The following is a 24623-nucleotide window of genomic DNA, read 5'->3' on the forward strand; positions in this document are numbered from 1 at the left end:
TTTGCGGCGGGTATTGTATTGTGCATAGCAAAATACAAATTAATAAACCGGTAAGCATGTTATATTTCGGGATTCGATTAGAAATTTTAGCGGTTGGATCTGAGAATAGTTTATTATGTGTTATAAAATTTGTACCAAATTAGTACGGTATATTATTCGGTTCGATTTGATTTCGGTTTCTATATGGTTGGATTTCGGTTTTTGGTAAAAAAAATAAATAGATTTTTTAAAGGAAAAAAAATCATTTTTTCGAAAATTTTATAAAGTCGGTTCTCACTTCTCACCAATAAAATCTACACAAAAGCTTGGAAAGCCATGGGCTTCTACAAAAGGAAAGTATCGGAAGAAGATATAGTTTAACATTGTATTATATATCAAAATGGGCCTGTAAAGCGTCCAGTGGGCTTGCAGACCGAACAGGCTAGGTCAAAAAGTGAAGCCCAACAGTTTACCAAAAGAGGGAGGAGGGGGATTCCCTTCCAAGTTCCAATCAATGGTATTGGTCCTACAAAAGATCACAGAGCGGGGATCCTGTGGGGCACACAAAGAGAGGACACTTGTCACAGTATTAGTGGGCCACGTTTTATATAAATATCTTCCCTGTGGCTGTGGCTGTGGTAGATATAGAGAAGAGCGATGATGAGATCAGGGAAACTACAGAGATGGTAGTGGTACTTTCACTTACATGTTAAATAGTTAGTAGGCACATCGCTGTCCGTAGTACTACTGTGTTTTTTGCGCCCCTCTACCTGTCTCAGAAGGTTAAAAGGGCCCCACCCTCCCTCGCACTGTTTACCGTACATTGTTTTGTCCATACACACCTCCCGCGGGTGGTGAATGTATTTAATCTCGGTAAAAAAAAAACGAATACATTATTATATCAAAATCTTTGATTATCTTATACTGTTCATAATCTAATCTTCTAATTGTATACGACACAAATAATGTCCAAGTTGACGCACAAAAAGAAGAAGAAAAAATAATAATTTTCATTCACAAAAAAAATTATATTTTCGAAACAGAAGCAAATTAAGGAAATCAAATGTGATTAGGCTTTGAATGGTGAAGTTTTTAAAGTTTTTAGAAGCAAAAACCAAAAAAATACCATTCAAATTTTTATAAAATTATTTAAAAAAAATAGAAAACTATTTTAGTGAAAAAATCAAGGAAAACCCAAAAGTTTTTTTTTGAGTTTTTAAATATTATAGAATTCAAAAACCAAAAATCCAAAACTAAAAACTAAAATTAAAAAACTTAAAACCAAAAACCAAAATAAAAGCTATTCCGTTCAAAGCCTAGGTTTCTGCTTCAAGGAACCCGTCGGTAGCCCAAGTGTTTTTTGTAAACAAGTGTCACTTCTTCCCTCCCTCAACTTCATCGTTAACTCATTCCATCTTAAATGTATATATTTATATTTAACTTTTATTTTGAAAATATTTTTTTTTTTAAAAAAAATAGATAAACTAAAAAAGGGTAACAATATCAAAGGGGAGATAAATAATATGCCATAGCTACTTCTAGGAGGACAACACGAAACGATGAAGAAAGATTTAACCGCTCGAGAGTCATGTCGTGTATTATAACCACTTTTGACTTTACTCCTTTCTCATCTTTGTCTGTCTTTTTACTCGATTGATTCGTTATATCATACGTACCTACAAAATATTTTTTATTTATTTTATTTTTCTACATTTTTCATGTAATAGATCGGTATATTTCGACTATCATTTACCACGAGTATAATTTGGGATTAAGCCTAGTTTATTTCTTATTTTTTCTTCATTTTAAATATACCAATTGTGGATATGCTTACAGCTAGTGAAAATAACTGCAAAGTAAAAAACAAGGTTGAATTAGAAACAACTGAATTGTTGTTGGGGGGTCAAAGAGATCATCACATCGTCATTTGTTCTCAAGGGTCCGAACGAATCTTTGATCTGATTTAGTAGGGTGATTTTCTATGGTTTAAGACAGAAAAATTCACCTAGTCATATATATTTTTTACTTATTACATTCACCAGGGGTTTAGTAGATTAAACTATAAACTGTAAAAACTCAGTTTCGTAGTAAGTGGGTGCTCTTGAATTATATCGAATTTTTTTTCCCCATTTGGTTGATGATCTTTTTTATGACACAACAACGAATTCGACTCTGATGTTAAAGAAGAAATTAACGAACCACAAACACCCAAACTAAAGCGAAGAATTCACGTAAAACCCTATAAATTCCACGTGGAGATTCGGAAAATACATTTCCCAATTCAATATGCAATGGCATTGACAAGTTGGGAGGGCTCTCGAGTTTAAAAATATTGGTTAAAAGGAGAAAAAGATCAGGCAGACAACAGACAGGCTTTTTTTTTTGTCGGATACGAATAATCATAGAGCGCAATCTAAGATCACGTAACAGCGAAAGAGATGCAGTTGCAGTTGCATGTGTTTTATTTTTATTTCAGGGTAAAGAGCAGTTGCATGTGTTCCAAGTGTATTTTGTGTGTGTGAAAGCTTAGCATCGGATTCCGCCAGATCCTAAAATCCCAACATTATATTATTTCCCGCTTAGGATTCTCCCCGTTGCATATATATCATGGATCTTCTTAAGATCCCAAAGGACATGTTTTTTTTTTTTTTTGCATAAACAAAAAAATAATTATTGTTAAATGCATGACAGTTCCAATAATCTCTTCACGGATCTTATCATCGTTCGTCCGCTTCGGCTTCGCGAGATCGCGATGGCGTCAGTTAAGGTCAATATATATCATGTGAAGTTGTCTCGTATTCTATATTATTATCAAGGGTATCCAATGAACTTTAACCATGGAGGAATAATAATATCACCACCCATATATATATATATATATATATATATATATATAATATCACGGTGAAGAAGTCGATTGATTATAAGAGCTTTCATATATGGATCCGTTTCGTTGTGTGTAATTTCAGATAGCAGCATGAACAACAAATGACCTTTTCAACATCTGAAAATGGTTAAAACGACGACTTCTTATGCGGCTAGTATTAATGGGGAACTAATGAAAACGTCGTTTGCCCCGAACCTTGACAAAGCAGAGAGATTGGAATCCATTGCATAATTAACCTAATTGCCAGAAAGGGGGAGGGGACTCAACGCAACAAATCTGTCATTTTCAGTGCTCTCGTGACACCACCCACTGTTTTCCATGTAATATTAGAATATATATATATATATATATATATGGAAATCTGCATGTCCCCCCTGTGATATTTACCCATTTATTTTCCCTTTTCCAAAAAAAAAAACGATTACACTACTGTATGCTTTCGACGATCCAAAAACTTGTGATTTGGACAAAATTGTTTAAACAGTTACTCCAATCTAATCAAACAATGCAGTGCAAGAATTTTATTTGTATATGCTTATTTTAATGGGACATGCAGATGCAGTAGGGGGTCATGCACCTCGGTATCTTACTGTTCTTTTCCCCTTGGATGCTTATTGTAATAGAAAAATCATTACATTTTTAGTTATTATTATTCAATAACGTTTATAGATGTCAAAAACAATATCTTATCTATTTAATATAAATATATAAAACGCCGAAGATTGTTCTAAAAGCCCATGACCATTCATTGTTATCTTTGTTAATGTCGTATATATATATATATATATATATATATATATATTTTTGGTGAAAAAATGATAAATATGTTTTGTGTGTGCATATATACAAAGTGTATAACAGTAGAGAATCAAATAATTATAAATGTAAAATCACCAAAGCACAGCTGTCAAAAACAATAAAAACAAATTAAAAAGGAGTCAGAGTGGGCAATTAAAAGAGAGGAGACCATGAAGTAAATACAGATGGCCAACTGGGGGGGTTTCCCCTCTCAGAGCAGAGTTTCGTCGTTATTGTATGTATGTATGTATGTATGTATGTATGTATGTATGTATGTATGTATGTATGTATGTATGTATGTATGTATGTATGTATGTATGTATGTATGTATGTATGTATGTATGTATGTATGTATGTATGTATGTATGTATGTATGCTGAATACGTCAAAACATCCACCAGATATTATGTTTGTCCCTAACATAATTTTCCTTAAGACAACAAAAATAATAATTCAACGAGATCCATACATGTTTGCTCCCTCGATTTCACCTTTTCATTTATACAAGTTGACAACTCTAATTAGATTTTTTTCTTTCTAAAAAAACTCAAAACAAAATGAAACCGTGAAGTACATAATAAAGCCACACGTGTGCATGAAATTATATATATATATATATATATATTGAAATTATTTATTTAGTTCTTGCTACATTAATAGCTGAACTACCGTGTTGTTTCAATAAAATTCATAATTTCCAATTAATACATATATTAACGTCGCGTTCTATATATATATATATATATAACTAAAATTTATAATAGGCCATGGATTATTTTTATCTGTTTAATCTATTGGAAAACTCGTTCTATAATGTTACGCATTTACAAAAACCTTAGACGAAGTTCACTAATTCTCATGGGAAGCAAAGGAGACGCGACCGATTCAGAAAACCATTCAACTTATAAAAAAAAAAAAGGAAGACGAAGAAATTAACTTCGTAAAGTTAAGTAGTTAAGTTAACTCATAATTATGACGACAAAACGTACGCAATAATATTAATTAACATATGAATTTCGTTTCTGCGGCAAAATGTGTGCGCGGCGCATATAAATATTTTGCCTTTAAAAAATATTATTCTGCTCGTATTTTGTTGCCCCCACCAGATTCATTGCTTCAACATCCATACTCTTTCCTTTTATTCTTTTTTCTCTTTTGTATTTAATTTTTTTTTTGTAATCGGGTGTCTCGAAGTCCAATTCCGAGGTCGAAGACAAATCATATGATTGAAATTACGTTCATCTCCCCAAATTAAGATTCGAATTAGACAGATGTGTACTTGTTTCACGGATTGAATTATCGGAAAAAGCTTTTTTTCCTTAAAAACAAACCGTTCAATATGTTTACGATTGGTAATTATTTACAGTTCCCGAGGCATCTCCTGCACATGATAATTAAGTCAATGACTTAATTGTATCCAAAGAAATGGGTTTATGATTGCTCACCCATACAATTGAATTTTAATGCCAACTTTATCGCCCGGCTTATATCTAAACTACAGTTAGGTAGTAATGGAGAAAAAAAACATACGATTTAACTAACGAAATTGAAATAATTAAGGGGTCATCATCGCATAAAATTAAGAGTGTACAGAACCTCCCACCTACTAACTCCTTTATATATACATATATATATATATAATAAAATCAAATAAATGGGTTTGGCTTTTCGTGATGCCCTCTTGGTAGGATGCATGGGTTTTGAAAGGGAGGGGGATTAATTTTGGCAGAAACCGACAAGTTCGATTAAGTTAGTAGTAATTAGAATGAGATTTAAAGCTAAACTATAGTATTTTATCAATGATTATGATGATCCCGTTGCTGTGCCTTCAATCTAATGAGATCACGGCGGCTCCACCACCAACGCTCGATTAACAAAATTAATTAATTAGGTAAGGAAAAAGTATATGTTCAATAATTTTGAATGGGGAAACCGTGATTTAATTAGAATCTTGCTTTACAAAAGAAGAGACATTCTCTATTCCTAATAGTAACGTTGGGGCCGGGTTTATATTCAATTTGTAAACGGTCTGTTACTTATATCAATGTGGTGTTCTGTTCGTTACCTTTTTTTTAATATATATTTTCAGAAAAAAAAAACAGTTCGTTTCCTTTTTTCCGTTATCATTTTCATTGGAACAGTAAGGGTAACAAATCTGCATCCGGTTGTAAAAAAAAAAAAAATCGATCGAGTTTGAATAGATTATGTAAATATAATGAATTAACGAACCTAGGATTAACGGATATATATATTTACTGCAGTGTTCATAACATGTGCGCAAATTACTTTTACACAATTGGTACGTACATGGTACACCCCATGTTTTGTCTTATCAAATAGGTTAGTTATTGCGCAAAAAAAAGTTAAAATAGTTCAATCATATGAATTACGTCCGGTATTTTTATACAATTCTTTGTGTTAGGATAACATTACGTTTGTTGAGCAATGATACGAATTTAAATATTAGAGAAAGCTATCATGCATTTGTATTTTTTTTTAAAAGTTGGGGTGTTATCTTTTTTTTTTTATCAACAAGTCGATAATTGACGGTAGACATTTATAAATATTTCATTCTAAATTTAATTTTTTATTAGAAACTTTTTTTATGGGAAAAAACTAAAATAAAAACGGGAAATAAAATATAACAGGCGTGACGATGAAAACAACGTAGATATAGATAATACAATACCTGAGCAAACACTGGTGTTGAGCCACGTACGCTTATCTTTCCCCATTACCCGACGAGTTTTCGATATAACCAAATGATTTAAGAACAAAATATCCATTAATCAATTACCGTGTTAAAACCGTGATTACAACAATAAATTATGTTTTTTTTCCACTGGAAACATATTTTGATACCATATGGACCCGACCCGACTCCTCTTAGCCGGATCCTGGAGCCGCGTACGTTAGCCGATCGTGAGCTGCTTATCTATGTATGTATGTGCGTATGTACGAATGTATATGTATATATATATTTAATCTTGTTGGAGTGTGAGATGCGGTAAGATTTTGTAAGAAATGTTTATTTAAATTTCTATATGATTAGTGAAATAATAAATGGAATATATTGGAAGAAACTTGAGCGAGAGATTTATTGAACATTTTAGTTATGTGGACATCCGTATATATCGCAAAACATAAGGGCTAGCAACTTTATATCATTTTTTTTTGGCTAAAATAGCAACTTTATATCTTATTAATTAAGATTATATATATATATATATATGTAAGTGATGTGATGTGTAATATGCAAATGTAATCCCCATAAATCCATCCGTCCTTTTACCGTGAAAGCAAGCATATGTATTGTGCGGAGGAAGTACAAGGAGCCTACGGGGTCCTCCTCTTCTACCCACCACACCTACCTACAAATGCCGGCATTTGCCCCTACGTACTACAAAATTGACTGGACCGTAGAAAAAACACGAATCATTCGATAATTAAGTGAAGGTTTATTGCAAGTTAAAGAGTGACGTGGAACGGGGTGGGGGTGGGACGCCCCAAGTCGATGTTGACATCGCCCCCCCCCCCACTCTCTCTCCACAAGTTGTGCCCCCCATTCCCCCCTCTCTCTCTCTATATATACGTATATACAAATTCGTTTATTACCTGAAAATGACAATTTGTAGTTTTGGAAGAGTCTGTACAAATTCCTAGTTATTCTCTCTGCTTTTTGGAACAAAACTAAAACTCTTCACTAAAATGGTTATACGCATTTATTTTGTTTGTCAGGAAACCCTTTCCTGTTAACGCTTTCTTTCCATTACCTGGTAATCTGTTTTCCATGTATTTATCGCCCTTTGTTCCAATTTCTAATGGATATAATTATGCATAATTAATTATATTTACATCCTTGCCTACACAATAAATATTAGTTAACTCCGCAGGAACACGTAGACAAATTGAAGCAGGCTTATTATTATTATTACTTCTTAAAAGCTAATTAACTGCAAGGTAGAGGAAAGGGGTTAATACATAACCCTGGGTTGGTTACACCTTACATCGGGGTTAAGGATTTAAAAAAAAAAAACAAAAAGGGAAAAAGAAGTGGGGGAATTAAACTAAGGGGAAAAAAAAGGGACAGCTAGTTAACGGCCGTCAGCGAGAGGGTTAACGGCGGATTCCTTGCAGGGGCTGGGAGGGAGACTGGACTTTCCGGAAGCAACGAGGCGCTGCGCGAAGCTCTGGATTCTGTGTCCGTTAGTCTCCGTTAGCAATTGTTTCACTCCAAACGGCGACGTTTCGACTCCTCTCTCCTCGAGCACCTCTTCGTCTCCGTCGCTCATAAAACCGTTGGCCTGCATGTATCATCGAGTTTCTCGTCATCACACCTATTTTTACGGTCGGTATTTGCCTAGAGACTCGCGATCTCTCGTGCCAATTTCGTTTTTCATTCTCTCGACAACCCACAGGAAACCTCGGAATCGGGAATAGTGACAGAAAAGTTGCATTACCTGGATCCTAACGTAGTCCGTACGGTTCCAACAGAAAGCGTTCCCCATCATCTGATCGACGGTGTCGGAGACGCCGTCTAGCACTATGTCGACGACGCAGGATGTGGAGCACTCGCCATTATGACGGAGTTTCCGACCAGGCGGCGACACCGTCGACGAACCGTTCCCCAGCGACAAAACCAGCAAATCCTCAACGCCATTAGCAGAGGGGAAGTCGAGCTTGTTGTGAAGCACGTGAGTGACGGCGGCGGCGGTTGGGTTGTTCATGACCAAGCCTCCGTCGACGGCGGAGCAAGATGTCTTGCCGTCCACCGACGACACGGAAAACGGCTTGAAAAGGCTGGGGGTCGCTGACGTGGCGCGGCACACTTTCCAGAGCTCGAAGTCGAAGCTCGGCGACTCCGACGCGCCGGCGCGTGAGAAGACGAAGGGAGCAGATGTTTGGAGGTCGAAGCAAGGAACGAGGAGAGGCTTACACGTGTCCTTCAAGGTCAACACCTTCCCGTCCTCTCTCTGGAACGCTTCCTTCAACACCTTATCCATGCTGTTACCGGAGTATCGCCGGTTCCGGTGGAGAAATCCGGTGTACCGGACCTTGAAGAGCTCCGAGTTCTTCTCGGTGACAAACTTGAGCGCGTCTCTAGCGGTGAAGAGAGGCCTGCCGGAGCCATTATCGGCGACAAGCATGGCGGCCAGGATGCCGCCGATTCCAGTTCCGGCAACAATGTCGAAGAAATCGGCGATCTGAGCGTGGGGATCACCGGTCTGAAGGCGGATCTGGTCCTCAAGGTGGACAAGAGCAGCTCCAGCGACAATGCCGGTGGTTCCACCACCGTCGATGCTAAGGATTCTGGTCCTCCTGGTGTTCTCGCAGTGAGACAGCCATTTCTGCTCAAGTTTGGTGAAGATCTCGAGAGTAACCTTGCTGAGGTCCATCTCCATGACCCCCAACAGTACGAGCAAACAAGCAGCTATAGAACAGCGGTTTTTGATTTCGAAACCACAGAATCCGTGAAACAAACAGAGAAAACTCGGTTAACCCACTCTTTCTCTCTCTATCACGCTTTGTCGCAGGGAGGTATTAATGGCGGAATCCCTCTCTCTCTCTCTCTGCGGAGAGAGAACAACAAATGAGAGAGAAGGGCAGTGTGGATTTGGAGAAGAATAGAGAGGTTTGTGATACAGAGAGAGAGAGGGGGTGCTAGAGGTGAATGGTTATATATACTCGGAGTTCTGCGTCAGTTGTTCATTGTCGGCACTATTTCTTTTTCTTTTGCCTCATTCCTTTAATAATAATAATAATAAATATCCAAACAAATAATAACTGTATATCTTAAAAAAAAACTAAAAAGACAAAAGATGAGTTTTGTATATCTAATTGTTAGTAACTTAGAGTTATAGCTTGTTCTCCGTCGTAGTTGGTAATTTTAAATTTTCTGAATTATTTTCTTTAAATGTTTTGATTTAATACAAGATATATAACCGCAGTTTCTTTTTTAATTTTCTATAATGGATATATAATTAAATTATTAAAAAAATGTATATAACGAGGTTAGTACTTAGTAGTATGCACCTCTTTGACTCCCCCCTGTATTTTTTTTTTGAAAAAAAATATCTGGATGTGTAGTCGCACGTGCGAGTGGAGGTGTCGGTTTCGGCATTCGAGTCACGAAGCAGCGCGAACCTCGGCTCGGCTCCCGCTTCCCATCCCATCGCCCTCTCCCCTCCCTCACCCACTTTTTTTATTTATTTATATTATTATATGGTTTTCTCTTCCTACAAATAAATACATGTAATATTTTACAAAATGGGCCCTTGTGTAGGACAATTAATATAATTTAAGCCGGGGGGGCATTTCTTATTATATCGAGGAAGAAACGACAAGTGAAGTCCTCTCATCTTCTTCCATATCCTTTTATTATAAATATGTTTTTTTTATAATTAGATGATTCACCTATTTAATTTATTTAGATCCGAAATCAACCTTTAATCACTTAATTAATTACGTATTTTTCTTCCTACTGGTGGAATCGAACCCGAAACTTTGATATAAATATGTTTTTTTCCACCTGGATGTATTTGGATAAGAAAAAAGGAATCGTTTTCCAAATAATAACGTACATAATTGATTTGTGAATTCCTCTGTCCATATAGCAGGCAAATCCCTCTCACTCAATTGAATGCCCAAAAGTCTCCGGATCAAATCTTGAAGAGGGATCATGTGGGCTTCTCTTCTTCTTATAAATCCACAAAGCCATTTCTCACAGGCCTCATTTAGGCCCATTCAGTTATTTAGTTATGCTCCTTGTATAATAGGCCCATTTTAATTATGGCCCTTGTTCAGGCCCACAAAAGAAACCAGGCTCGGATCTCAATCTGCAGAAAGCGGACCTATCTTTCAATAAGCTACAACTCGTCTCGAAGTGGAAAATGGGACCGACAACAACTGTACGTGCCTTGTTCATAGTTTCGAAAACACGTCCTAGTAAGTCCACTCCTTTGGGAGAAATACTTGTCTTGGACATGACGTCACGGCGCATTGGCTCTCCGTCGACGTCTGGACCTTCCTCTTCTCCTCCCACACTCTATTGTCTGCATTTCCCCTCCTCCAACTGCTTTTCATGTCTGCCCCTAAACCCACATTAGTATATCCATTTTTTTTTTATGTTTTTAAATAGTTACAAACGGTTAATTAACGGGAAGAATACCGGTTCTTTTGTTCTTCTGGGAAACTAGTCGCTGGGGAAGAAATACTCCGGTGCCTGCACGTGGCTTTTGCTTGGGCTGTTCCGACAAAAACGGCCGCCCTCCGTGCTCCGCGGGCTTCACGTCAGGACGATATTTGTACGGCGCGTGGACCGTCCTTGGATCACGATCATCCTCCTGCATATATTACACCATATTATATTAATAAAGAGAATATTTTTTAAAAAAGAAAAATGGAAAGGAATAGTTGTGATGAAACCAGCCTTGGGGTAGATGCAGCAGAGAAAAGCCTCCTTCAGGACATCGGAAGGCAAGAGATGCATTCCGTCTTCGAGGCAGAGAGTAACGTCTCCGTCGCAAGACATTCCCAGAGCAGATATATATATGTATTCGATCGAAAACTCCTCCAACGTAATAATCGTCTCCTCGTTAGCTCCAAGTCTACAGGATTAGCAAAGTACATATGCATATATATATATATGTTAAATGAGGGGCAAATGAGTAAAATGGCACGTGCGGATTGGGTTCGGTGAACTCCTCCTTCAGATATGGTTGATCAAGAACACACGGCCAATTATTTCATTTTAATCCAATAATATATGGTTTTGTGGGTTAGTTTTGCCTAAACAAAGTTCTTCTGTGTCTTTTGATGCAAATTCTTCTAAACCACCGCACCAACCGCAACCCCTTTGTATTTGGTCAACCCGTTTGTATTTTGTCCATGTCTTTAAAAAAAAAAAATAATTATAGATTATTACGATAACTGACATACTTATCCTTTCACCATGACAGACGTGTTCCTCTTAAAATCTAGTTGTGATGAAACCAGCCTTGGGGTAGATGCAGCAGAGAAAAGCCTCCTTCAGGACATCGGAAGGCAAGAGATGCATTCCGTCTTCGAGGCAGAGAGTAACGTCTCCGTCGCAAGACATTCCCAGAGCAGATATATATATGTATTCGATCGAAAACTCCTCCAACGTAATAATCGTCTCCTCGTTAGCTCCAAGTCTACAGGATTAGCAAAGTACATATGCATATATATATATATATGTTAAATGAGGGGCAAATGAGTAAAAGGGCACGTGCGGATTGGGTTCGGTGAACTCCTCCTTCAGATATGGTTGATCAAGAACACACGGCCAATTATTTCATTTTAATCCAATAATATATGGTTTTGTGGGTTAGTTTTGCCTAAACAAAGTTCTTCTGTGTCTTTTGATGCAAATTCTTCTAAACCACCGCACCAACCGCAACCCCTTTGCATTTGGTCAACCCATTTGTATTTTGTCAATGTCTTTAAAAAAAAAAATAATAATTATAGATTATTACGATAACTGACATACTTATCCTTTCACCATGACAGACGTGTTCCTCTTAAAATCGAATAAATGTTTGAAGAGTCAAAGATGTAACGTATTCGTGCTTTGGTAAAACTGGTAGTTAATTCATCTAGCTGGTAATTTAGAAAGAGATTCTCAATTATTCGAAAGGCATATTTTTTATTTATTTATAACAGCATATCTTATTTAAAAATCTAAACAATTATATTGACATAAGAAAACCCTATTTTTTCATAAAAGTTAATAATAAAACAATTACATTTATGAAATAAAACCACTTACCCAACACAGAAAAACCCATATGTAAATGGGTTGGTTGGGCTGATTTTTGTTGTAATGAGGCCCACATACATATTGGGCCGAGACGAAAAGTTTCAGGAGCAGAAGTCGGGTCGACCCGAGTTTATTATGGAGTATCCATCCCATCCCACGTCAGCTTGGCCGTCCATCCATCGAACTTGTCTTCGAGCGCAACCTGCAACATCGCATCTTCTCCCAACTTCTCTCGTTCTCTCTCTCTCTCTCCGATGGCAGGTGGTTTTGGAGGGAAGTCGTCGTCCGGAGGCCGCACCGGCATCAGAGTGGTGGTTGCCGGAGACAAAGGAACCGGGAAATCCAGCCTGATCTCCGCCCTCGCTTCCGACACATTCCCGGATAACGTCCCACGCGTGCTGCCCCCGACTACTCTCCCCGCCGACTTTTACTCCGACCTCATACCCATCACCATCATCGATACTCCTTCAAGGTTCGTTCGTGTCCCCGTGTGTTTCACCCTGTGTTTATGTCCGAGTTGCTTGAAGAGCAAGATCAGAACTGCCAAAGTGTGAACGCTAGAAATGTTGAGTTATTGCCTTGTCGGGAAATTTCTTCAATCCATGAGCGAATTGCTTGCGTGAATTCTTAATTTGGGTTCTTGTCGAATGATCGTAGTGTTCATTGGGTTGCGTTCTTACCGGATTGTAAATGGTTTTCTAAACAGATATAATACGCAGGGAATCCCTAGTTTGATGTACTGAGAGATGTTGTTTGTGAATAGTATCGACAATAGGATAAAGCTCATAGAAGAATTCAGGAAGGCAGATGCGGTGGTCCTGACATACGCATGTGATCAGCCTGGGACACTCGATCGCTTGACTTCTTATTGGCTCCCTGAGCTCCGCCGTTTAGAGGTTTCTGGTTCTTTCCTTTTCCTTTTTTTCGCCTGGATGATTTAGTGATAAGTTATGTGTATCTCTGTTTGTGATTGAATTCAGATCAAAGCACCAGTGATTGTGGTTGGTTGTAAGCTGGATTTGAGGGATGAACGTCATCCGGTAAGCCTGGAGCAGATAATGGCTCCGATCATGCAGGAGTACAGGGAGATTGAAACCTGTATAGAATGTTCTGCCCTTACCCTTATTCAGGTTCTTTTTCGATTTCTCAGCTCTGTTTCTTAAATGGTTTCTCAACACCATTGAGGTATTTTTATCGACTAATTTGTAAGCAAATCAATCTGCTTGTTACAATTAAGATTGGGAGGAAAAGGGAAAATAATTTCAGGAGATACATGGTTCAATAGCCTATCAAATGACATAATTCAAAGTCCAACGAGATCAAAAGGAGCATTTTCTTTTTCTACTTGTGTAAATTGGCTGCATGGATCTTTTTTGATTGAACTGTATCCGTGTTAATTATGTAATGTAGTGTAGTGTGGCATTAGAACATCATTTTTTTTTGCAGGTCCCTGATGTTTTCTATTATGCACAAAAAGCAGTCCTTCATCCGACTTCCCCATTGTTTGATCAAGAAAAACAATGTTTAAGACCCCGATGCCGCAGGGCATTGCAGAGGATATTCATCCTCTGTGACCATGATATGGACAGTGCCCTTAATGATGCAGAGTTAAATGAATTTCAGGTTTCTCTTCCTCTATTGGCAAATAATCGTCAGATCCATGGCAGTTCCTCGTCCTTTCTTAAGTATAATGTTGCAAAGATGGTTCACAGGTAAAGTGCTTTGGTGCTCCTCTTCAACCTGCTGAAATTGTGGGAGTTAAGAGAGTAGTACAAGAAAGGCAACCGGATGGAGTAAACGATCTTGGTCTTACTCTCCCGGGATTCTTTTTTCTTCACTCACTTTTCATTGAGAAAGGTCGACCTGAGACAACATGGGCTGTCCTACGGAAATTTGGTTACAATGATTATTTAGAACTCAAACATGAGTTCCTGCCGACTCCAGCAAAACATTCTCCTGATCAGGTGTGTATTGTCTTTAACAATATCTAACTACGAGAAGATGTTTGAATTATTCAATATTTGATATCGATATTCATTAAGATGCAAATGTGCAGAGCATTGAGCTGACAAGCGAAGCTGTGGTCTTTCTAAGTGGAATTTTTCGGTTGTATGACCTTGATAACGTGTGTATACATGGTTCTCCACTTACATAGCCTTGGTTCTTTTCTTCTTTATCACCTAAGAGCTTTAGTAGATCTTTAATGGTTTCTGTTTATGTTGTTATATAGGACGGTGCCTTACGGCCAGCTGAGCTAGATGACTTGTTTCAATGTTAAAGACAATACACACCGGATCAGGAGAATGTTGTGCTGGAATCGGCAGGAACTCATGTTTGAGTTCTAAATAATCATTGTAACCAAATTTCCGTAGGACAGCTGATATCGATATTCATTAAGATGCAAATGTGCAGAGCATTGAGCTGACAAGCGAAGCTGTGGTCTTTCTAAGTGGAATTTTTCGGTTGTATGACCTTGATAACGTGTGTATACACGGTTCTCCACTTACATAGCCTTGGTTCTTTTCTTCTTTATCACCTAAGAGCTTTAGTAGATCTTTAATGGTTTCTGTTTATGTTGTTATATAGGACGGTGCCTTACGGCCAGCTGAGCTAGATGACTTGTTTCAAACTGCTCCAGAAAGGTAATGCAACAATTAGATTCAGTATTCAGTTTGTTGTTAATTCTTTCCCGTGTACGTGTTGATTACCAGCTCCGCTTCAGATGTTTGTTTAGTGAGTTAAGTTAACCCTTTCTTTAGATTTTTCCTGATAATGCATTTGGTGTTCTTGCACGCAAATGTGTAAATTTCCTTCAAGTTGTCAGAGTAAGTACTTTACATGTCAATCTGCTTTTGTGATTCAGTCCTTGGCTTGAGGCTCCTTATAAGGATGCAGCAGTGAAAACGCCGGGTGGAAACTTGACAATTAATGGGTTCCTATCTGAGGTTTGTATGCCTCATGTTCCTTTTGGCACCTTTTTTCCTCAATCCAAAGCCAGGTTGTCTCTAGTAGTCTGAATCCGTGAACAAACAGTCGTGCTAGGTCCTCTGTCTTTAGGATGTGAAGCAGTATTGTCTGCATTGTCAACAGAGATGATCCAGATATAATCTAGTTGTCTTATAATAGAATGGTTGGATACATTGAATACGAAGCACACTTTCTGTGTAATCCTTGTCAACTATCACGTTTAATATTTTTGAAGCAGTACTAAATTTGCCTCTCTTATACAATTGGATGTAGTGGGCTCTAATGACTACACTTGATCCACGTCGAAGTTTAGCTAACCTGATATACATCGGATATGGTCGCGACCCAGCTTCAGCACTTTGCGTTACAAGGAAGAGATCAGTGGATCGTAAGAAGCAACACACAGATCGGACTGTTTTCCAATGCTTTGTATTTGGCCCTAAAAAATCTGGGAAGTCTGCTCTTCTTGATTCATTCTTAGGAAGGTAAAGGATCTGTGAGACTACCATATCTTCATCTTATTTTAAAGGTCTCCCATTTCATCCTGCTGTAGTCATAACCAGTAGCTGTTTCTGGTTTTTGGTGTTTCTTTCCTCTTGGTCGTATTACATTTTCAAAGTTTAATTTCATCTCCAGGAAATTTTCAGACAGCTATAACCCGACAACAGGTGAGCGGTATGCTGCAAACACTGTTGAGCAGCCTGGGGTATGTAGCAAAACTTTTGCTCTCTTTCTGTTGTCAGACAACGCTATTTTCTTGCCCAAGCCATTGCCTGTCAGGATGTTATTCTCCAATGGTGGTTCTGTGGATGATGTTGAGATGCTTAATTTTGGATGCAATTACAGGGTACTAAAAAGACTCTCATATTGCGTGAAATACCGGAAGACAGAGTTAAAGAGTTCCTAGCAAATAGAGAATCTTTGGCAGCATGTGATGTCGCTGTAATTGTGTATGACAGGTTAGCTTAGAAATTCTCTACACGTGTGTGTCCTTGTGTGTTGATGGCATGTTCATCAGCCAACCAGAAATTCACTACAAAAAATCATAGAAAACCGACTTGTAGATTGAATTTGCAGTTCAGATGAATACTCATGGAAAAAATCAAGGGATATATTGATGGAGGTAGCGAGAAGAGGTGAAGAGAGTGGTTATGGGACACCGTGTCTTCTTGTTGCAGCCAAAGATGATTTAGATCCATATCCATTGTCGGTGCGGGACTCAGATATGGTATCCACTACTTTACCTGGTTGCTTTTTCGGTTGATTCTTGCAGTGTTATGGCCCCTTTTCCCTCTTCTCAATATAATCATAGTTTGAATTAACTTGTTATGACAGGCTTGCCTGGAGTTGGGAATGGATGTCCCTATTTCGTTAAGCATGAAACTAGGGGATCCGAATAGTTTATTCTCTAGGATCGTGAGTACAGCAGAGAACCCTCATCTGAGCATTCCTGAGACGGAGTCTGGAAGAAGAAGCAAGCAAATCCGTCAAATTGTTAATAGCTCACTTATATTTGTCTCAGGTTCTTGCCCGTCTGTTTCTTCTTGATCAACATGTGCATCTTCCCTCCATCGGCATCTAAAATGTTTCTTCTAACTAAAAAATTGCAGTTGGTACGGCCATAGGAGTTGCTGGGTTAGCAGCTTACCGTGCGTATTCTGCCAGGAAGAATACTTGATAAAGGTGTTTTCTTCTTCCATGACTCCTGCCACTATGTTGGCTCCGTTTTGAAACAAGTATCCTTTGCTTCTATGGCAGAAGTGTGCCACTGCTTGCTAGACTGCTGCAGCTGGCTTTTTTTTTTTAAAATTATAAAAAAAAGTGGCATCCTTTTGCATTCAGTCTGCGGTAAAATGGGTATGCATTGCAACAGGTGCATAAATAAGGTTGGTTTGTTGAAAGTTTGGATTGAATCTTGGGAGGTCTTACGCGTCAACCTCGTGTATTTTTGTTTTTGGTTGTGATGGCAAACACATTGTATTGAACTTTGATGCTTGAATGTGAAGCTGCTCATGTCATATCATATGGGTATATGCTCACAGTAATCCATCCATTCATGCGGCTGCTCATTCTATCGGGATATTGAGGCTGGGGGGATGGGAAGAAACTTAGTGTAGTGTAGGGTATACATATATTTCTGTATGTAAAAGAATCTCAAAGGACCCTTTTGTCCATTCTGCAAAAGGAGAGTCCAACCGAAAATTGGGGCCAGAGGAGAAGAGGACAATGGAGAGGACTTTGTCCAGTAACGATAATAACTGCCATTAGAATAAAATTCAATAGCACCGTCACCTAATAACCGAATATACAAAACATATAAACGCAGTAAGATACTCCTTAATAGCTACATACAAGGACATGACACTCACTACCACCTTATCCATATATATTTTTCTTTCCCAAACAGACACGGAAATACAAATGCTGAATTGTTCCAAACATCGCCTCTCAGGCCCCATAACTTTTATCGTATCCCTCTTCCGAATCCCTAAGGAGACAAAGCCTAAGCCTACCTTCGTTTCTCTCCACGTGAAATCCAGAAATAGAAGACGAAACGCTCACTGCTTCAAGAACAAGTCGGCCGCCTTCTCTGCGTGGTTTCACTCTCACGCCATCTCCTGAACTTCTAATCGCCGGAGGAAAACGAGCTTCTACTCGGTTCGACCCTTTTCCCGTTAACGCTCTCTCTCCAGTCCTCCTTAAAGCTTCCTTCTTGGGGTGAGTTTTGGGCGTAAACAATGACATTTCCTCGGAGCTCCCCATCGGACAGTGGCCCGTCTCGCTCCCAAGACCTTCTGTGCACATCTCTAAGCTTCTCTTGCTGAGTTTCGCAGAGTTGGCGAGAGGGTGAACGTAAACAGCGTTTGTGTCAGTTTTGGAGATAATGGATTGGAGGAAACTCCAGCCGCCGTTTTCAGCGTTCTGCGTTTCAGCTTCTCCGTCATCAGTCGCAAACGCTTCTTGCTCCTCTGGATGAGGGTCCGAGGGTGAAGGTGATTTTTGGAGGCCTGAGAACCCCCATGGTGCCATTGCCACGAACCGGCCTGGCTCCGGGCACTGCTGCATACCTTGAACGACCACTGAAGATGACGCCATCTTCTTCTTCTTCTTTTTTAATCTTTGTTTTCTGGATTATCGAGAGAGCGAGCGAGAGGTCTTATAGAATGGGCTTTGAAAGCTGATGACAAAGCTGAGAGATCCGTGGACATGTATTTATAGGAGCCGCTTGCAAGGTTACGGGAAAACTCACGTAGTGTTTAGCTAATCACGTACTTTTTGTTCATAAAAAACAATGAAATCTGTTCATGCTTTTGAAAATAAACCACAAAAATGGAAATTTGATCTCTTCGAAAAGACACAAAAAAATAAATAAATGGAAAGGATGTACGAAGGAAATGGAAAATGCATGGAAGGAAATGTAAATGATATCAAGGAAATGGAAAAAAAATATATAGTAAATAAATTGGACAAAGAGGGTGGTACTAGGACGTACGTTTACGTAACAAATTAAAAGAAGAGGCATTTGATATGTTTTTTTTTTTTTGGGAAATCGGTTATTCTGGACCAAGATCTAGAATAATATCGGTTCGAATAAGCTGTGGTCTTTCTAAGTGGAATTTTTCGGTTGTATGACCTTGATAACGTGTGTATACATGGTTCTCCACTTACATAGCCTTGGTTCTTTTCTTCTTTATCACCTAAGAGCTTTAGTAGATCTTTAATGGTTTCTGTTTATGTTGTTATATAGGACGGTGCCTTACGGCCAGCTGAGCTAGATGACTTGTTTCAAACTGCTCCAGAAAGGTAATGCAACAATTAGATTCAGTATTCAGTTTGTTCTTAATTCTTTCCCGTGTACGTGTTGATTACCAGCTCCGCTTCAGATGTTTGTTTAGCGAGTTAAGTTAACCCTTTCTTTAGATTTTTCCTGACAATGCATTTGGTGTTCTTGCACGCAAATGTGTAAATTTCCTTCAAGTTGCCAGAGTAAGTACTTTACATATCCAATCTGCTTTTGTGATTCAGTCCTTGGCTTGAGGCTCCTTATAAGGATGCAGCAGTGAAAACGCCGGGTGGAAACTTGACAATTAATGGGTTCCTATCTGAGGTTTGTATGCCTCATGTTCCTTTTGGCACCTTTTTTCCTTAATCCAAAGCCAGGTTGCCTCTAGTAGTCTTCCATGTTTATCGCCTGTCTGAATTCGTGAACAAACAGTGGTTGCTATGCCCTCTGTCTTTAGGATGTGAAGGAGTATTGTCTGCATTGTCAACAGAGATGATCCAGATATAATCTAATCGTCTTATAACAGAATGGTTGGATACATTGAATACGAAGCACACTTTCTGTGTAATCCTTGTCAACTATCACGTTTAATATTCTTGAAGCAGTACTAAATTTGCCTCTCTTATACAATTGAATGCAGTGGGCTCTAATGACTACACTTGATCCACGTCGAAGTTTGGCTAACTTGATATACATCGGATATGGTCGCGACCCAGCTTCAGCACTTTGCGTTACAAGGAAGAGATCAGTGGATCGTAAGAAGCAACACACAGAACGGACTGTTTTCCAATGCTTTGTATTTGGCCCTAAAAAATCTGGGAAGTCTGCTCTTCTTGATTCATTCTTAGGAAGGTAAAGTATCTGTGAGACTACCATATCTTCATCTTATTTTAAAGGTCTCCCACTTCATCCTGCTGTAGTCATATTACATTTTCAAAGTTTAATTTCATCTCCAGGAAATTTTCGGACAGCTATAACCTGACAACAGGTGAGCGGTATGCTGCAAACACTGTTGAGCAGCCTGGGGTATGTAGCAAAACTTTTGTTCTCTTTCTGTTGTCAGACAACGTTATTTTCTTGCCCAAGCCGTTGCGTGTCAAGACTGGCAAATAATCACATGTTATTCTCCAATGGTGGTTCTGTAGATGATGTTGAGATGCTTAATTTTGGATGCAATTACAGGGTACTAAAAAGACTCTCATATTGCGTGAAATACCGGAAGACAGAGTTAAAGAGTTCCTAGCAAATAGAGAATCTTTGGCAGCATGTGATGTCGCTGTAATTGTGTATGACAGGTTAGCTTAGAAATTCTCTACACGTGTGTGTCCTTGTGTGTTGATGGCATGTTCATCAGCCAACCAGAAATTCACTACAAAAAATCATAGAAAACCGACTTGTAGATTGAATTTGCAGTTCAGATGAATACTCATGGAAAAAATCAAGGGATATATTGATGGAGGTAGCGAGAAGAGGTGAAGAGAGTGGTTATGGGACACCGTGTCTTCTTGTTGCAGCCAAAGATGATTTAGATCCATATCCATTGTCGGTGCGGGACTCAGATATGGTATCCACTACTTTACCTGGTTGCTTTGTCGGTTGGTTCTTGCAATGTTATGGCCCCTTTTCTCTCTTCTCAGTATAATCATAGTTTGAATTAACTTGTTATGACAGGCTTGCCTGGAGTTGGGAATGGATGTCCCTATTTCGTTAAGCATGAAACTAGGGGATCCGAATAGTTTATTCTCTAGGATCGTGAGTACAGCAGAGAACCCTCATCTGAGCATTCCTGAGACGGAGTCTGGAAGAAGAAGCAAGCAAATCCGTCAAATTGTTAATAGCTCACTTATATTTGTCTCAGGTTCTTGCCCGTCTGTTTCTTCTTGATCATCATGTGCATCTCCGCTCCATCGGCATCTAAAACGTTTCCTCTAACTAAAAAATTGCAGTTGGTACGGCCATAGGAGTTGCTGGGTTAGCAGCTTACCGTGCGTATTCTGCCAGGAAGAATACTTGATAAAGGTGTTTTCTTCTTCCATGACTCCGCCACTATGTTGGCTCCGTTATCTTTTGCTTCTATGGCAGAAGTGTGCCGCTGCTTGCTAGACTCCTGCAGCTGGCTTTTTTTTATAAAAAAAAGTGGCATCCTTTTGCATTCAGTCTGCGGTAAAATGGGTATGCATTGCAACAGGTGCATAAATAAGGTTGGTTTGTTGAAAGTTTGGATTGAATCTTGGGAGGTCTTACGCGTCAACCTCGTGTATTTTTGTTTTTGGTTGTGATGGCAAACACATTGTATTGAACTTTGATGCTTGAATGTGAAGCTGCTCATGTCATATCATATGGGTATATGCTCACAGTAATCCATCCATTCATGCGGCTGCTCATTCTATCGGGATATTGAGGCTGGGGGGATGGGAAGAAACTTAGTGTAGTGTAGGGTGTACATATATTTCTGTATGTAAAAGAATCTCAAAGGACCCTTTTGTCCATTCTGCAAAAGGAGAGTCCAACCGAAAATTGGGGCGAGAGGAGAAGAGGACAATGGAGAGGACTTTGTCCAGTAACGATAATAACTGCCATTAGAATAAAATTCAATAGCACCGTCACCTAATAACCGAATATACAAAACATATAAACGCAGTAAGATACTCCTTAATAGCTACATACAAGGACATGACACTCACCACCACCTTATCCATATATATTTTTTTTTTCCAAACAGACATGGAAATACAAACGCTGAATTGTTCCAAACATCGCCTCTCAGGCCCCATAACTTTTATCGTATCCCTCTTCCGAGTCTCTAAGGAGACAAAGCCTAAGCCTACCTTCGTTTCTCTCCACGTGAAATCCAGAAATAGAAGACGAAACGCTCACTGCTTCAAGAACAAGTCGACCGCCTTCTCTGCGTGGCTTCACTCTCACGCCATCTCCCGAACTTCTAATCGTGGGAGGAAAACGAGCTTCTACTCGGTTCGACCCTTTTCCCGTTAACGCTCTCTCTCCAGTCCTCCGCCTTAAAGCTTCCTTCTTGGGGTGAGTTTCGGGCGAAAACAATGACATTTCCTCGGAGCTCCCCATCGGACAGTGGCCCGTCTCGCTCCCAAGACCTTCTGTGCACATCTCTAAGCTTCTCTTGCTGAGTTTCGCAGAGTTGGCGAGAGGGTGAACGTAAACAGCGTTTGTGTCAGTTTTGGAGATAATGGATTGGAGGAAACTCCAGCCGCCGTTTTCAGCGTTCTGCGTTTCAGCTTCTCCGTCATCAGTCGCAAACGCTTCTTGCTCCTCTGGATGAGGGTCCGAGGGTGAAGGTGATTTTTGGAGGCCTGAGAACCCCCATGGTGCCATTGCCACGAACCGGCCTGGCTCCGGGCACTGCTGCATACCTTGAACGACCACTGAAGATGACGCCATCTTCTTCTTCTTCTTTTTTAATCTTTGTTTTCTGGATTATCGAGAGAGCGAGCGAGAGGTCTTATAGAATGGGCTTTGAAAGCTGATGACAAAGCTGAGAGATCCGTGGACATGTATTTATAGGAGCAGCTTGGAAGGTTACGGGAAAACTCACATAGTGTTTAGCTAATCACGTACTTTTTGTTCATAAAAAACAATGAAATCTGTTCATGCTTTTGAAAATAAACCACAAAAATGGAAATTTGATCTCTTCGAAAAGACACAAAAAAATAAATAAATGGAAAGGATGTACGAAGGAAATGGAAAATGCATGGAAGGAAATGTAAATGATATCAAGGAAATGGAAAAAAAATATATAGTAAATAAATTGGACAAAGAGGGTGGTACTAGGACGTACGTTTACGTAACAAATTAAAAGAAGAGGCATTTGATATGTTTTTTTTTTTTGGGAAATCGGTTATTCTGGACCAAGATCTAGAATAATATCGGTTCGAATTCGGGGCGGGACAGACGTTTTGCACCTTTGTTTTACCGGTTGAACTGTCCAAATTTGGGGAGTAGCATTTGATATTGGTAGGAATAACGGTTCAGGAAACTACGTACATTCGAAATTCGTTGCTTAAAAAAAAAACAAAAACTACATGGGAATACTCAGCCACGCACATAAATGGGAAAAGCCAAGTACACATAAAAGTACCTGTCCGATCCAAATGGGGTTTGGAGCTGTCTGTCTGTGTACAAGTGATCATCATCATTGGCTCTACCTATGCGTGTTTCTCCCTCTTCTTCTTCTTTTTTTATAAATAAAATAACGGTTGAAATATCTTATTATTTGAAAGCATACAGGGGTGGCCATTTCGGTTATTAACCGAATAACCGAGCCGAACCGAATCGAATAAGACATAATTGTACCTGAACCGAACCCGACATCAAAACCGAACGGTTATGATTTTCTTAAACCCAAAAAACCGAAACCGAAACCGAACCGAACCGAATAAAAAATAACCGAAAAAACCGAGAGAATAACCGACAATTTCTTTGGAAAATTAAACTTTTTACCAAAACCGAAGCGAACCCGAACCAAAAAATAACCGAACCGAACCGAAATTTATATAAAAACCGAATGGTTATAGTTTTTCTATAACCGAAATAACCGAACCCGAATATAACGGAACCGAACCCGAACCGAAACCCGAATTGGCCACCCTATATACAGGGACAAACAAAAGGCATGAAACATGATTATGTGTGGTTTACTTAAAAATGGGGGAAGAGGGCATATGACCCACACGTGCTCCACTCCTCATCAAACTACGTACTTTGCTTCATTATATTTTCTTAAACACAACACACTTTTACCTTGTGCCTCTTCCTTTGCCTTTCCACGACACATCCAAACGCGGAGGCTTTGTTTGGTCATTAAAAGGTGAACTCTGCATATAGACTTGTATTTGTACTGTTCCGACTTGGGGATAGGACCGATCTCTTACTCTTCTGTAGGCACAAAACTAGCAATGACAACATATTACAGGGAAGGGTTTTGTCTCGCCATTGATTTGCCGACATTGTTGTCCATAGGCTTTATTAATAGGTTTCTTACACATTTATGCAATCATAATCATCATCCCAGAACCGAACCCTAAGGTATTTGCCTCCTCTTTTACCATTGGTAATCACATAAAAATACCCAAACTTTTACAAAAATCCCAAATAAATACTCGAACTATACAATTGTCATATAAATACTTGAACTTTTCAAAACTCTCACATAAATACCCAAACTTTTAAATTTTTTCCAAATCAAACAAACGCAACTGCTGACTCAGCAGAAAACTGCTGACTCAGCAAAAAAACTGCTCACTCAGCAAAAAACCTGCTGACTCATCATTCAAAAATATTATTAAATATCCAAATATTCATCTACATGTATTTAAATTAATATATGCATATAAATTTACATATATATACAAATATATATATATATATATATATATATATATATATTAAAAATAAAA

The 24623-nt window shown here is 38.9% G+C and overlaps 6 protein-coding genes across 7 annotated transcripts; 2 read left to right on the forward strand and 4 right to left on the reverse strand.

Annotated features, from left to right (window-relative positions):
- Nucleotides 1-7569: 7569 nt before the first annotated feature.
- On the reverse strand, nt 7570-9322 carry LOC104823046 (probable inactive patatin-like protein 9). Its single transcript, XM_010554467.2, has 2 exons — nt 8125-9322; nt 7570-7968 (listed from the first exon to the last, which is right to left on the reverse strand). Exons 1-2 carry the CDS (start codon nt 9064-9066, stop codon nt 7759-7761), a joined length of 1152 nt encoding a protein of 383 aa, XP_010552769.1. The 5' UTR covers nt 9067-9322; the 3' UTR covers nt 7570-7758.
- A 1220-nt stretch (nt 9323-10542) lies between these two features.
- LOC104823047 lies at nt 10543-11253 on the reverse strand. 2 transcript variants are annotated; one of them, XM_010554470.1, is made up of 3 exons: nt 11094-11253; nt 10833-11007; nt 10543-10749 (listed from the first exon to the last, which is right to left on the reverse strand). In XM_010554470.1, exons 1-3 carry the CDS (start codon nt 11193-11195, stop codon nt 10607-10609), a joined length of 420 nt encoding a protein of 139 aa, XP_010552772.1. In that variant the 5' UTR covers nt 11196-11253; the 3' UTR covers nt 10543-10606. The 2 variants fall into 2 exon arrangements, with proteins under 2 accessions (XP_010552772.1, XP_010552771.1); XM_010554469.1 differs by having other exon boundaries at nt 10543-10755.
- Nucleotides 11254-12597: 1344 nt separating this feature from the next.
- On the forward strand, nt 12598-21554 carry LOC104823048 (mitochondrial Rho GTPase 2). The gene is made up of 15 exons (XM_010554471.2): nt 12598-12915; nt 13207-13339; nt 13424-13573; nt 13890-14066; nt 14156-14407; nt 14500-14568; nt 15030-15085; nt 15307-15388; nt 15684-15895; nt 16047-16116; nt 16257-16369; nt 16488-16638; nt 16746-16932; nt 17021-17115; nt 21236-21554. Exons 1-14 carry the CDS (start codon nt 12698-12700, stop codon nt 17086-17088), a joined length of 1938 nt encoding a protein of 645 aa, XP_010552773.1. The 5' UTR covers nt 12598-12697; the 3' UTR covers nt 17089-17115; nt 21236-21554.
- On the reverse strand, nt 17859-18506 carry LOC104823091 (protein FANTASTIC FOUR 2-like). Its single transcript, XM_010554516.1, has one exon. The coding sequence runs from the start codon at nt 18504-18506 to the stop codon at nt 17859-17861; it is 648 nt and encodes a 215-aa protein (XP_010552818.1).
- LOC104823092 (mitochondrial Rho GTPase 2-like) lies at nt 18813-21532 on the forward strand. Its single transcript, XM_010554517.1, has 10 exons — nt 18813-18828; nt 19007-19053; nt 19159-19214; nt 19437-19518; nt 19835-20046; nt 20151-20220; nt 20377-20489; nt 20608-20758; nt 20866-21052; nt 21141-21532. The coding sequence occupies exons 1-10, from the start codon at nt 18813-18815 to the stop codon at nt 21206-21208; spliced, it is 1002 nt and encodes a 333-aa protein (XP_010552819.1). The 3' UTR covers nt 21209-21532.
- A 403-nt stretch (nt 21555-21957) lies between the features above and the next one.
- Nucleotides 21958-22608, reverse strand: LOC104823093 (protein FANTASTIC FOUR 1-like). Its single transcript, XM_010554518.1, has one exon. The coding sequence runs from the start codon at nt 22606-22608 to the stop codon at nt 21958-21960; it is 651 nt and encodes a 216-aa protein (XP_010552820.1).
- Between the last annotated feature and the right edge of the window lie 2015 nt (nt 22609-24623).

The sequence above is a fragment of the Tarenaya hassleriana genome, unplaced genomic scaffold (genome assembly GCF_000463585.1).
Source record: "Tarenaya hassleriana unplaced genomic scaffold, ASM46358v1 Cleome39, whole genome shotgun sequence".
Lineage (NCBI taxonomy): Eukaryota > Viridiplantae > Streptophyta > Magnoliopsida > Brassicales > Cleomaceae > Tarenaya > Tarenaya hassleriana.